The following is a 13,463-nucleotide window of genomic DNA, read 5'->3' on the forward strand; positions in this document are numbered from 1 at the left end:
ACTGGATCTGCACAGCTGGGGATTTTTTTCCCCCGTTACTGGGTGCTTATGCGCGATGCCTGCAGGCTCATGCGACCTTTTGAAGAGGTGACAAATATGGTCAGTCGCACCGAAGGCACCATCAGCGACCTAATACCCTTCGCTTTCTTCCTGGAGCGTGCCGTGCGACGAGTGACAGATGAGGCTGTAGACCAGCGTGACGAGGAGCTGGAAGCGCACGATTTCTGGTCGGAATCACCAGAACGAACCCAGGCACCTGCTGCAACGCAGGGAGAGGTGCCAGAAGTGGAGTCAGAGGAGGAAGGTGGCTTTGTGGAGGAGGAGGAGGAGGACCAACAGGAGCAGGCTTCCCAGGGGGCTAGTGGTGACCTTTTGGGGACCCCTGGTCTTGTACGTGGCTGGGGGGAGGAGACCGTGGATGATGCAGTCCTTGATAATGAGGAAGCGGAGATGGATAGCTCTGCATCCAACCTTGTGAGAATGGGGTCTTTCATGCTGTCATGCCTGTTGAAGGACCCCCGTATCAAGAGGCTTAAGGAGAAGGACCTGTACTGGGTCGCAACGCTACTAGACCCTCGGTACAAGCATAAAGTGTCAGAAATGTTACCAACATACCACAAGTCCGAAAAGATGCGGCATTTACAAACCAGCCTGCAAAACATGTTGTACAATGCTTTTAAGGGTGATGTCACTTCAGGAACTCATCAACATTCCAGGGGCAGAGGTGCCAGTAATCCTGCCACGAGCACACCTGCAAGGACAAAGCCCTTTGGCCAGTCTGTAACGTCAGACATGCAAATGTTTTTCTGTCCAAGGCAGCGCCACAACCCTTCTGGATCCACCCTCAAAGAACGCCTCGACCGGCAGGTAGCGGACTACCTGGCATTAACTGCAGATATCGACACTCTGAGGAGCGATGAACCCCTGGACTACTGGGTGCGCAGGCTTGATCTGTGGCCAGAGCTGTCACAATTTGCCATGAACCTCTTGTCTTGCCCAGCCTCAAGTGTGCTCTCAGAAAGGACCTTCAGTGCAGCAGGAGGGATTGTAACTGAGAAGAGAACTCGCCTAGGTCACAAAAGTGTCGATTACCTGACCTTTATTAAAATGAATGAGGGGTGGATCTCGGAGGGTTACTGCACGCCGGAAGACTTGTTCTGACTTCTATGCAGCTGTCCTTCTCTTCAAGCCTCATGACTCCACACACAGCTGTCCTTTAGCGTCCTCCTCCTCCTCCGCCACCGTTACAAACTAGGGTGCAAACCCTACTGGTTTAATTTTTTCTGGCCTCTGTGCTTCAGTGGCTGCAACCAAAAAAACTGGGCAAACAATGTCTACAAGGTCAACGTATGGCAAAAAATGACTATTTTCAGCATTTATATGGCATATTTTTTCTGGCAACTGTGCTTCAGTGGCTGCGTCCAAAAAAATGCATATTTTCTGCATTTATATGGCATAATTTTTCTGGCAACTGTGCTTCAGTGGCTGCGACCAAAAAAATGCATATTTTCTGCATTTATATGGCATAATTTTTCTGGCCTCTGTGCTTCAGTGGCTGCAACCAAAAAAATTTATATTTTCAGCATTTATATGGCATAATTTTTCTGGCCTCTGTGCTTCAGTGGCTGCAACCAAAAAAATTTATATTTTCAGCATTTATATGGCATAATTTTTCTGGCAACTGTGCTTCAGTGGCTGCGACCAAAAAAATTACTATTTTCAGCATTTATATGGCATATTTTTTCTGGCCTCTGTGCTTCAGTGGCTGCGGCCAAAAAAACTGGGCAAACAATGCCTACAAGGTCAACGACGTTGACCTTGTAGGCATTGTTTGCCCAGTTTTTTTGGCCGCAGCCACTGAAGCACAGAGGCCAGAAAAAATATGCCATATAAATGCTGAAAATAGTAATTTTTTGCCATACGTTGACTCAACGTATATGGCAAAAAATGACTATTTTCAGCATTTATATGGCATATTTTTTCTGGCAACTGTGCTTCAGTGGCTGCGACCAAAAAAATGCATATTTTCTGCATTTATATGGCATAATTTTTCTGGCCTCTGTGCTTCAGTGGCTGCAACCAAAAAAATTTATATTTTCAGCATTTATATGGCATAATTATTCTGGCAACTGTGCTTCAGTGGCTGCGACCAAAAAAATGCATATTTTCTGCATTTATATGGCATAATTTTTCTGGCCTCTGTGCTTCAGTGGCTGCAACCAAAAAAATTTATATTTTCAGCATTTATATGGCATAATTTTTCTGGCAACTGTGCTTCAGTGGCTGCGTCCAAAAAAACTGGGCAAACAATGTCTACAAGGTCAACGTATGGCGAAAAATTACTATTTTCAGCATTTATATGGCATATTTTTTCTGGCAACTGTGCTTCAGTGGCTGCGTCCAAAAAAACTGGGCAAACAATGCCTACAAGGTCAACGTATGGCAGTTGTTTAAAGAGAACAGTAGATTACTAGCCAGCAAAGCTACCTAAGCTAAAATGTCCCTCAAATCCCTGCAGACTTCTGTCCCTCCAATACAGAGCAGTATCAAGCAGATTACTAGCCAGCAAGCTTACTATCATCTGTCCCTGAAATCACTAACAGCTCTCCCCCTACACTATCTCTTCCAAGCACACACAGGCAGATTTTTCAGATACATTTTTGCCCTTGATCCCCCTCTGGCATGCCACTGTCCAGGTCGTTGCACCCTTTAAACAACTTTAAAATCATTTTTCTGGCCAGAAATGTCTTTTCTAGATGTTAAAGTTCGCCTTCCCATTGAAGTCTATGGGGTTCGCGAACCGTTCGCGAACCGCTCGCATTTTTGCGCAAGTTCGCGAATATGTTCGCGAACTTTTTTTCCGACGTTCGCTACATCCCTACTTCCCAGGGGGCTAGTGGTGACCTTTTGGGGACCCCTGGTCTTGTACGTGGCTGGGGGGAGGAGACCGTGGATGATGCAGTCCTTGATAATGAGGAAGCGGAGATGGATAGCTCTGCATCCAACCTTGTGAGAATGGGGTCTTTCATGCTGTCATGCCTGTTGAAGGACCCCCGTATCAAGAGGCTTAAGGAGAAGGACCTGTACTGGGTCGCAACGCTACTAGACCCTCGGTACAAGCATAAAGTGTCAGAAATGTTACCAACATACCACAAGTCCGAAAAGATGCGGCATTTACAAACCAGCCTGCAAAACATGTTGTACAATGCTTTTAAGGGTGATGTCACTTCAGGAACTCATCAACATTCCAGGGGCAGAGGTGCCAGTAATCCTGCCACGAGCACACCTGCAAGGACAAAGCCCTTTGGCCAGTCTGTAACGTCAGACATGCAAATGTTTTTCTGTCCAAGGCAGCGCCACAACCCTTCTGGATCCACCCTCAAAGAACGCCTCGACCGGCAGGTAGCGGACTACCTGGCATTAACTGCAGATATCGACACTCTGAGGAGCGATGAACCCCTGGACTACTGGGTGCGCAGGCTTGATCTGTGGCCAGAGCTGTCACAATTTGCCATGAACCTCTTGTCTTGCCCAGCCTCAAGTGTGCTCTCAGAAAGGACCTTCAGTGCAGCAGGAGGGATTGTAACTGAGAAGAGAACTCGCCTAGGTCACAAAAGTGTCGATTACCTGACCTTTATTAAAATGAATGAGGGGTGGATCTCGGAGGGTTACTGCACGCCGGAAGACTTGTTCTGACTTCTATGCAGCTGTCCTTCTCTTCAAGCCTCATGACTCCACACACAGCTGTCCTTTAGCGTCCTCCTCCTCCCTCCGCCACCGTTACAAACTAGGGTGCAAACCCTACTGGTTTAATTTTTTCTGGCCTCTGTGCTTCAGTGGCTGCGACCAAAAAAATGCCTATTTTCTGCATTTATATGACATAATTTTTCTGGCCTCTGTGCTTCAGTGGCTGCAACCAAAAAAATTTATATTTTCAGCATTTATATGGCATAATTTTTCTGTCAACTGTGCTTCAGTGGCTGCGACCAAACAAATGCATATTTTCTGCATTTATATGGCATAATTTTTCTGGCCTCTGTGCTTCAGTGGCTGCAACCAAAAAAATTTATATTTCAGCATTTATATGGCATAATTTTTCTGTCAACTGTGCTTCAGTGGCTGCGACCAAAAAAATGCATATTTTCTGCATTTATATGGCATAATTTTTCTGGCCTCTGTGCTTCAGTGGCTGCAACCAAAAAAATTTATATTTTCAGCATTTATATGGCATAATTTTTCTGGCAACTGTGCTTCAGTGGCTGCGACCAAAAAAATGACTATTTTCAGCATTTATATGGCATATTTTTTCTGGCCTCTGTGCTTCAGTGGCTGTGGCCAAAAAAACTGGGCAAACAATGCCTACAAGGTCAACGACGTTGACCTTGTAGGCATTGTTTGCCCAGTTTTTTTGGCCACAGCCACTGAAGCACAGAGGCCAGAAAAATATGCCATATAAATGCTGAAAATAGTCATTTTTTGCCATACGTTGACTCAACGTATATGGCAAAAAATGACTATTTTCAGCATTTATGTGGCATATTTTTTCTGGCAACTGTGCTTCAGTGGCTGCAACCAAAAAAACTGGGCAAACAATGTCTACAAGGTCAACGTATGGCGAAAAATTACTATTTTCAGCATTTATATGGCATATTTTTTCTGGCAACTGTGCTTCAGTGGCTGCGTCCAAAAAAACTGGGCAAACAATGTCTACAAGGTCAACGTATGGCGAAAAATGACTATTTTCAGCATTTATATGGCATATTTTTTCTGGCAACTGTGCTTCAGTGGCTGCGTCCAAAAAAACTGGGCAAACAATGCCTACAAGGTCAACGTATGGCAGTTGTTTAAAGAGAACAGTAGATTACTAGCCAGCAAAGCTACCTAAGCTAAAATGTCCCTCAAATCCCTGCAGACTTCTGTCCCTCCAATACAGAGCAGTATCAAGCAGATTACTAGCCAGCAAACTTACTATCATCTGTCCCTGAAATCACTAACAGCTCTCCCCCTACACTATCTCTTCCAAGCACACACAGGCAGATTTTTCAGATACATTTTTGCCCTTGATCCCCCTCTGGCATGCCACTGTCCAGGTCGTTGCACCCTTTAAACAACTTTAAAATCATTTTTCTGGCCAGAAATGTCTTTTCTAGATGTTAAAGTTCGCCTTCCCATTGAAGTCTATGGGGTTCGCGAACCGTTCGCGAACCGCTCGCATTTTTGCGCAAGTTCGCGAATATGTTCGCGAACTTTTTTTCCGACGTTCGCTACATCCCTAATGAACAAAAAGGACTTTTAAACAAGGAGGCCCTCAGTTAGTTTTGGCAACCTTAAGATACTGTCATCAATTCTGCAGTTAATACACAACCTGCTACAATTTTTGTTTGATTAACAAAAGAATTAGTTATATATAACTCTTAAACATTTTATATTTATATTGAATCTGGGCTTTATTATGGGATACACAATGAAGCTGTGTTATATGTTCACTGTTTGCCCAAAATGCACTGCAGACATGTAGGCAACCTGTACCTAACATTGCCTGGCAAAATGACGAATAGCGAAGCTCAGCACCGAAAAAACCGACAGGTACAGGTATGGGAGCCGTTATCCAGAAACCCATTATCCAGAAAGCTCTGAATTATGAAAAGGCCACCTCCCATAGACTCCATTATAATCAAAATATATTTCCATTTTCCCTGTCACAATAAAACAGTACCTTGTACTTCATACAAACTAAGATAGATATAGTTAATCCTTATTAGAAGAAAAAACAGCTCATTGGGTTTATTTAGTGTTTACATGATGTTCTAGTAGACTTAAGGTATGAAAATATAAATTACAGAAAGATCCATTATCTGGAAAACCCAGGTCCTGAGCATTCTGGATAACAGGTCCGATACCTGTATATGTTTTTTCTTTAGCTACTGTATAATGAGCTGCTAAATAGGGATGCAATCTCATTGGTCAAATGGACAGGTGTGTGTTATTGTGAGTGTGGAGTAAATGGATGGCTGCAATACATAAGCACTCCTAGCTACATGTTTTCTACTGCTAATTGTGCATATATGTGTCCATTCACTAACAGGATACAATGCTGGATGGCAGGAGGAGTTTCTTTGAGATTCTGTGAGCAATGTGATAAAACTTTGGTGAGACGGAGATAAATACAGACTCCTGTTGTTGGGTTGGGAGAAAAATACAATACTGAATATTTCTCCAAATTAACTAAAAAACTGCAAATTGTTACAGTATTGTTTGTTCTACTTAGCAACATACCTCCCAACATTTTGGAAGCAAAAAGAGTGACAAAAATTTTTTCCCCGCACGCAGCACAGCAATTTTTTGACCACACCCCTTTCTGTGGCCACACCCCCTAATTACCATGTTTGTTTTACAAAATTTGGCAGGTTATGAAAGTTTGAAAATATTTCTCTTTATCTAAACTGTGTTTTTGTGTCTCAAAATTGTTACAAAGTATCTTATTTGCACCTGTTAGCTGTTCTGGGCTCTCTGCTAAAAGCCAATTAAGTGAGAAACTTTGTTTCTTTTTCTGGCTGTTCAGTGCAGAGAAAAGAGGGACTTTCCAGTACAAATGAGGGACTGCAGGTTGAGCTGTCAAAAGAGGGACTGTCCCTCCGAAAAAGGGACAGTTGGGAGGTATGTAGCAAGTGTAATGCTATGTGACATACAGTATACAGGCATTCCCCACTGAGTCATTTGAATGCTTTAGCGACACCTACTGGTATTTTATTGGCATATACACAGTGTTTTAGTTCATACTTTTTGGGCATGAAAAGGGAACTTGGCAAACAACAGTAGTGCAGTTTGGTTTGTTAAAGATCTATACCTTAAAAGCAAAATACATCTGGCACACTGATTATTTTGTAGTTAAAATTTTAAATAATTGTTTCCCAGAGATTTTATTCAGTTCCAGTGGAATAATTAATCATATGAAGGGACCTATTTACTAACAATCGAATTTCTATTCTATATGTATTACTTAAGTTGAGTTGCAAGGTTTACTAAAGATTATCACAAGAATTGACGCCAAATATAGACAAAATTGACGCCAATTTTTATCGAAAACCCAGAGAGTGGCGTTATGTGAAAAAAAGACATAAATTGTATAGTAAAAGAGGAGTATAGTCAGTTTTTTAAACATAAGCAGGGATAATTAGTGATTGAACTGGGGAAGAATGATACTGTACTTAAAAATTTATTTTTAGTGAATTTATTAAGAAAAATTAATATGATTGGGAAAACAATGTATTCTTGATAGAACTTAAATGGCCATAAGTATATTCAATAATACACTATAAACTGGTAATAAATACTATTTTATATTAACCCATTCATATATATATATATATATATATATATATATATATATATATATAATTTTTTTTTTTCATTAGTGTGGCCAGTGGTTTAAAAAAAATCTGCAATATTAAAAGCAGATTATACAGTTGATCTAAATGAGCACCAAAAAACTCGCAAGTCGCCAGAAATAAGATGGAAAAAAGTTACCGCTTGTGTAATCAACGCCACTTATCACAAGACAAATTTTGTCGAGCATTCATTTTGTCGCAAGAATATTCTCAGCGATAATGGGCGATGGGTCATAGACAAATAAGCTTCTAATGGGGGAATGTAATAAAAGTCATTAAAGGAAAAAATATTTGCAATGCAAAAAGTTATGCCTTTTTGCGAACAAATTTTCCTTTGCGCGAATGTAATATAGCTTTTGCGAACCTGGAAACAGTTTAGCGACCACTTCTGACAGCAGAAGAAGATTTGAGAGTTTTATATTTTGCGCCAGTGCACAGTGAATGTAATAAAACTTCTTACTGAAAAAGTTGATACATTTGCTCCAAAAGATTACGACACCTTCAAGCTCTTCATAAAAGTGAGCAATGCGCAATGAAAATTCACAATGCGCAATGAAAATTTGCAATGTAATAACAGTTTAAAGAAGAGTATTACATTGCGAAATGGGAATTTTAATTATTATTTGTGCAAATTGTTTTGCTCTTTGCAACTTTTATTACATTCCCCTGTAAGTATATAAAAAAAGGCATTTTGACATTTGCCCCTTATACACACAGAGGGATCAACACATTCAACTGCTTTTCATATAGATTTTTACCTATTATTGTGTTATGTTTAGTGCATCACTTCTTGATTTCTTACAAACTTGAAACCTTGTCAACATTGGGCCAAGCCAACCGGGCGCCCTTAACAACTCAGCCGGCCACCCCACTAATGCCCCCATATGCGCACATGCCCCCAACTGTGAACACGCGCCCTGGACCACAAACTGTGCTTGCGCATGCGCTGTAGTTAAGGGACACACAGAGGAGGCAGGTGAGAGCGACAGAGTGGAGGGGTGGGAGGTCGGCAGGGGAGAAGGACCAAGGGAGGGTAGTGAACACGGACTAGGGCTAGGCAAAAGACAGTTTAACAGGTAACTGCCCAAAATCTCAGCTGTCAATCAAATATTGCCTGCCCCTCCTCTATGCCTCAGGCATAGAGGTGAGGCAGCAATTACTTTCACATTCCATTCAGCACTTCCTAGATGTCACTGCTCTCCCCACAGTTCCCCTCTCGCTTTACCATTTAATTATGTAACCAGTGCATGGGGATGGACATCAGGTCCCCCATTCTGGTGCACAAACAAGATTTTGAGATGATGCAAGGCTTAATAACAGTATCCACATCAGACTGATGGAAATAAGATTCAAATAATTTATATAGTGTAATTAAAGTTTATTTCGCTTGACTAATGTAATAAAATTACATTTTGCAATCATTTTTTCGGGTGACGGGTCCCCTTTAAGGTGCTAACTGTGATTTTTCGGAGAAACTATCTAGCGAAGCTCACATAAAATACTTAAGTATCTTTATCTTGTCCCTTTGTACAATCCAAAAATGCTAGATATTATGGGAGATGCACAGAGAGGTGGTGAGTTCCAGAAAGGTTTGCATTGTATTTGCACCATATGTGTAAGTGGCAATGAGCAGACACCAGGGCCTACAGACAAAGGCAACCAAGTAGTGACCTGCCCAGTTCTCCTACCTGTGTCCCACAATCCTGTTCCTTATCTCAAACCCAACCCCTGCATAGTGCTGCTGCATGAGGAGTGTGACTGACACATATACATTATGATCACTTTTATCAGTAACCAATAAAAGTGGATGTTCACCTTTTGCAAAAGTCCTACCAAAGTGGCAGTGGGAGCACTTCTCCAAATCTGTATATTAATGTTTTTAAATACTTCAGATCTTTTGAATTTAAATCATTAAAGTCTGTGGCTACACTCAAATGTAGAGATCGGCTGCAGGAAGGATCTTCTGTAAGGACAGTGCAAATCTATTCCGTCCTGTGCATGCTCATGCCACACTAATTCACTCACATAGCATCAATTCAAGTTCAGAGTATCAGCATGTAACCCACACAAACTTGTAGACATTGCTATGGCTATATACAAATTGTAGTATTGATTGTAAATGAGTAACCTACTATAAAATATTTACTGCATATTTATGTGGTTAATCCAAGTTATACAACACATAAGAAAATGAGCTGTCTTTGGTCTTTTATATTTTAAATGCCTGATTCTTGGGTATTTTGATTTAGCTGTTTTTGTTTTTTGACAAAAATCACTGTATCGTTGGGAGCCAAGCATCTAACAGCACAATGTTCTTGCATAGGCTGCCATAGGATGTCTGACACTGTGCATCAGTAGCACAGACATAAGATGCAGAATCAGTCACTCTTGTGTTTGTTACATAGAGGAAACTGGTTTTGTGCTTCTTCTGGATCTCCGCTGTGAATTTTCCTTCCGTTTTATTCCCATCATTAATAACAGTAATAATTTCATCTGGTTTCCCTCCGGGATACTGTCGATACCATCTCAAATTTGTAATTGCACTTGTTTCATATGTACATGATAGAGAGGCTGTCTGTCCTTCCTCCACATATACGGACTGACAGGTCACACCTGTATTGGTAAACACAACACAATAACAAACATTAGCTAAAGTGTGTGTCTTGTAAAACACAACCAAACAGTTATTATATATAATATAACCGTGATGTTAATTGAACTTTAAATATACAGATTAATTTCATTCTGCAACAGAACAAGCATTCTTACACATGCTAATTACTTTTGCAAGGAAACTTACAGTAAATAGATAGCAGCCCAATTATGACAGAATTCCACTGACTCTGCATTTGTGCACAACAGAGAGAGAGAGAAATATGAAGAGATCAGCTGTGTCTCAGAGTAAGTAAAGGTAGGAGTAGGCTGTGCTTATATCTGGTTAGGTATGCAAATACACACACATACACAGCATGGAGTCATAACCACATGCCCCATTCTATTTGCAGTTCTAGAAACCAATGTGTGACTGCAGCTCTTCAATCAGTACTGCCAGATAAAAAAAATACCCATGATGAACAAGATAAAATTTAGCAGCAGGGCTGGTCAGCAAGGAAAAACATTTAAATGGCCACTTATTATTATGTTGCAAGATGTATAGGTTCAACATATTATTTCATTCTGTATCATAATGGAGGAACATCTACAACTATCAGGAGGGACACATACAACTACTGTACAAGAAGCACAATATAAAAATATACATATATTCATGATACATATATCAAAACAAACAGACTTCATACATATACAGACCAATACAGGTCTGTTAACAAAAAGTAAAACAGAATTAAGTCCAAACATCAACATTTTATAAATGCAGGTTTTGTTTTTATAGTGTAATACAGTTCATCATTAGTTCCATACGGGCCAAAAAACATATGAAAAAGAGTAGAGAACTAAGATACTGTTCACCATACTCAAATGTTGAACTACAGTATACACATGCCTTACATCACTCATTGCTCATTCTCTGGAGACTTTACCACAGCACCACCTTGTGTTCTTTTACAACACTTCTCTCTGAAATTACAGAATTAGACAATTTAAATTTTTGAACACTGTATAAAAAACAGCATATTACTTATATTAGGGATGCACCGAATCCACTATTTTCGATTCTGCCAAACCCCCGAATCCTTTGCTAAAGATTTGGCCGAATACGGAACCGAATACAAATCCTAATTAGCATATGCAAATTAGGGGTGGAAAGGGGAACCATTTTTTACTTCCTTGATTTGTGACAAAAAGTCACGCAATTTCCCTCCTCGCCCCTAATTTGCATATGAAAATTAGGATTCGGATTCGGTTCGGCCTGGGAGAAGGATTCGGCTGAATCCAAATCCTGCTGAAAAAGGCCGAATCCTGGCCGAATCCCGTACCTAATCCTGGATTCCGTGCATCCCTAATTTATATAGATTTTATATATATATATATATATATATATATATATATATATATATATATATATATATATATATATATATATATATATATATATATAGAATATGTAAAGAAGAAGCAGCACTCGTCAATTGCAAAAAAGTGTATTAAAAGATCAGAGCATCACTCAAGGCAACGTTTCGGACAGCATATGTGCCCTTTGTCAAGACCAAAAAGAGTTCTCTCAGCTTATCACAGGTATCACATTATATAGGCAACAAACAGGAAATGACCTCAAAATTTGCATATACACAGGTACAGAGCATTATCATATACATGTATCTATAGAAACAAAAACAGGTCATAATCACGATTTAAACCCCGAGGATATAAAGATTTGAGCATATTAATCCACCATACCTCTCTTCTTTTAAGTTTTATATATATATATATATATATATATATATATATATATATCCTTATTTATATAGGACATCAGGCTATTTTCATTGATGACTTAGGGATGCATATTTCATACAGTACATTCATAATACAGCCTGCATTCATTTTTGTAGCAGTTGTTTCCAATAAGCCAAATTGGCTCCCTTGGTGGGACCTCAACAATAACTAGGGACTCCATCTGAAAGTTATTTAGGTTGATACTTGAGGATAATGGATCAAACACTTATTTGCTCCCCTAGATATTTTTGCAGCTATTAATAATCTTAATGCAATGCGAAAAGTTATGCCTTTGCTCAGGGCCGCCTCCGAGCCCCCCCCCCCGGCGCGCCATCGCTCTGTGCCGCGTGTATACGCATGCACACTCGCACAAGCTCAATGTTTTTGCTGCAACCTTCTGGCAAAGGTTGGTCGCGGCAGGAGGAGACTTTGAATCACGGATCCAGGCCGGCGGGACCACCAGGTTTTTTCCCGGTGTCCCGCTAACCCAGTCTGCCCTTGCCTTTGCTCAAACAAATGTAATTAAAACAATTTATTTTAGCTTTTGCCAACCCAGAAACTGTTTAGCGACTTCTTTCAAAAGTGGAAGGTTTGCAAATTTTGTAGTTTGCACCTGTGCGCAGTGAATATAATCACAGTTCTTACTGAAAAATGTTTGCCCCAAAGGATTAAGACCCCTTCAAGCACTTCTTAAAAATATGCAATCAAAATTCTAAATGCAGTTCACGGAAGAAAATTACATTGCGAAATGCAATTTTTAATTCTTATTTTTGCAAATTGTTTTTCTCTTTGTGACTTTTATTACATTCCCCCTTAACACTATTGACAACATTAGGCCCCATATATTAAAGGTTAGGAACAAAAGCAAGAACATTAAGGCCTTAATTAATGGCCATTAGAGCTTAATGCAGTTAGCAGTTAGCACCATAGTCATATGCTTCTGCACTTTGCACACTGTGCTGACACATGCCCAAACCAGCTGATCTGCACCCACCACTCTACTATGTCCCCTACTCAGACCCATTACCCGAACCCACCTGAAATAAGATCACTTATTACCCAACCCAGGGACATGCACAACCGGAAGTGATGTCACTCCAGAGGCGTATCAACCAGGTTAATGGGAAAGAATTGCTTGATAGCTAAGGGTGGGTGGGTAAGTGGGAGGGTACCCATGGACCCACTGCCAGGTTGGTTATTTGGGGGCTTACTACCTGAAACCTGATCACTTTGGGGATGTACCATAGGTAGCCAGACCGCTGCAGGTTTCTATACGAAGCTGCAGGTTACTGGAGCAGGGTTATATTGCAACTGCCTTTTCTCAGCTGGACGCTTGCACAGGTATTGCAAGAAAGTTTACATAAGCTGAACACCTGTGCTAGGAGAAATATGACTACCACTACTAGTACTTATTTCACTCTGGCCCCAGATTTGTCTAATGTTATTGGTAAACTTTCATCTTAAAACTTGAAACTTCCACTGCAGGCTCACATCACATCCTCCCCTGGTACTAGGTGGAGACCAAAGAGAATGAACTGTGTGCTAAGGACAGGAAAGTTGGACTGGCTGGGAAACCTCCTCTCCCTATACATACAGATTTGTGCAGTCCTCTGCACAACAAATGATTGAGCTGGTGCATCAGTGTAAGGCAAGGTATCCCCTTATGAAAACACTGTC

The 13,463-nt window shown here is 40.7% G+C and overlaps 1 gene segment (V, D, J or C); it reads right to left on the reverse strand.

Moving 5' to 3' along the window:
* Window positions 1-9,660: 9,660 nt before the first annotated feature.
* Window positions 9,661-10,270, reverse strand: LOC121399010. The segment is given in 2 exon segments: window positions 9,661-10,001; window positions 10,189-10,270. Coding segments are annotated over 2 exon segments (390 nt in total).
* Window positions 10,271-13,463: the final 3,193 nt, after the last annotated feature.

Source organism: Xenopus laevis, chromosome 1S (genome assembly GCF_017654675.1).
Source record: "Xenopus laevis strain J_2021 chromosome 1S, Xenopus_laevis_v10.1, whole genome shotgun sequence".
Taxonomy (NCBI): Eukaryota; Metazoa; Chordata; class Amphibia; order Anura; family Pipidae; genus Xenopus; species Xenopus laevis.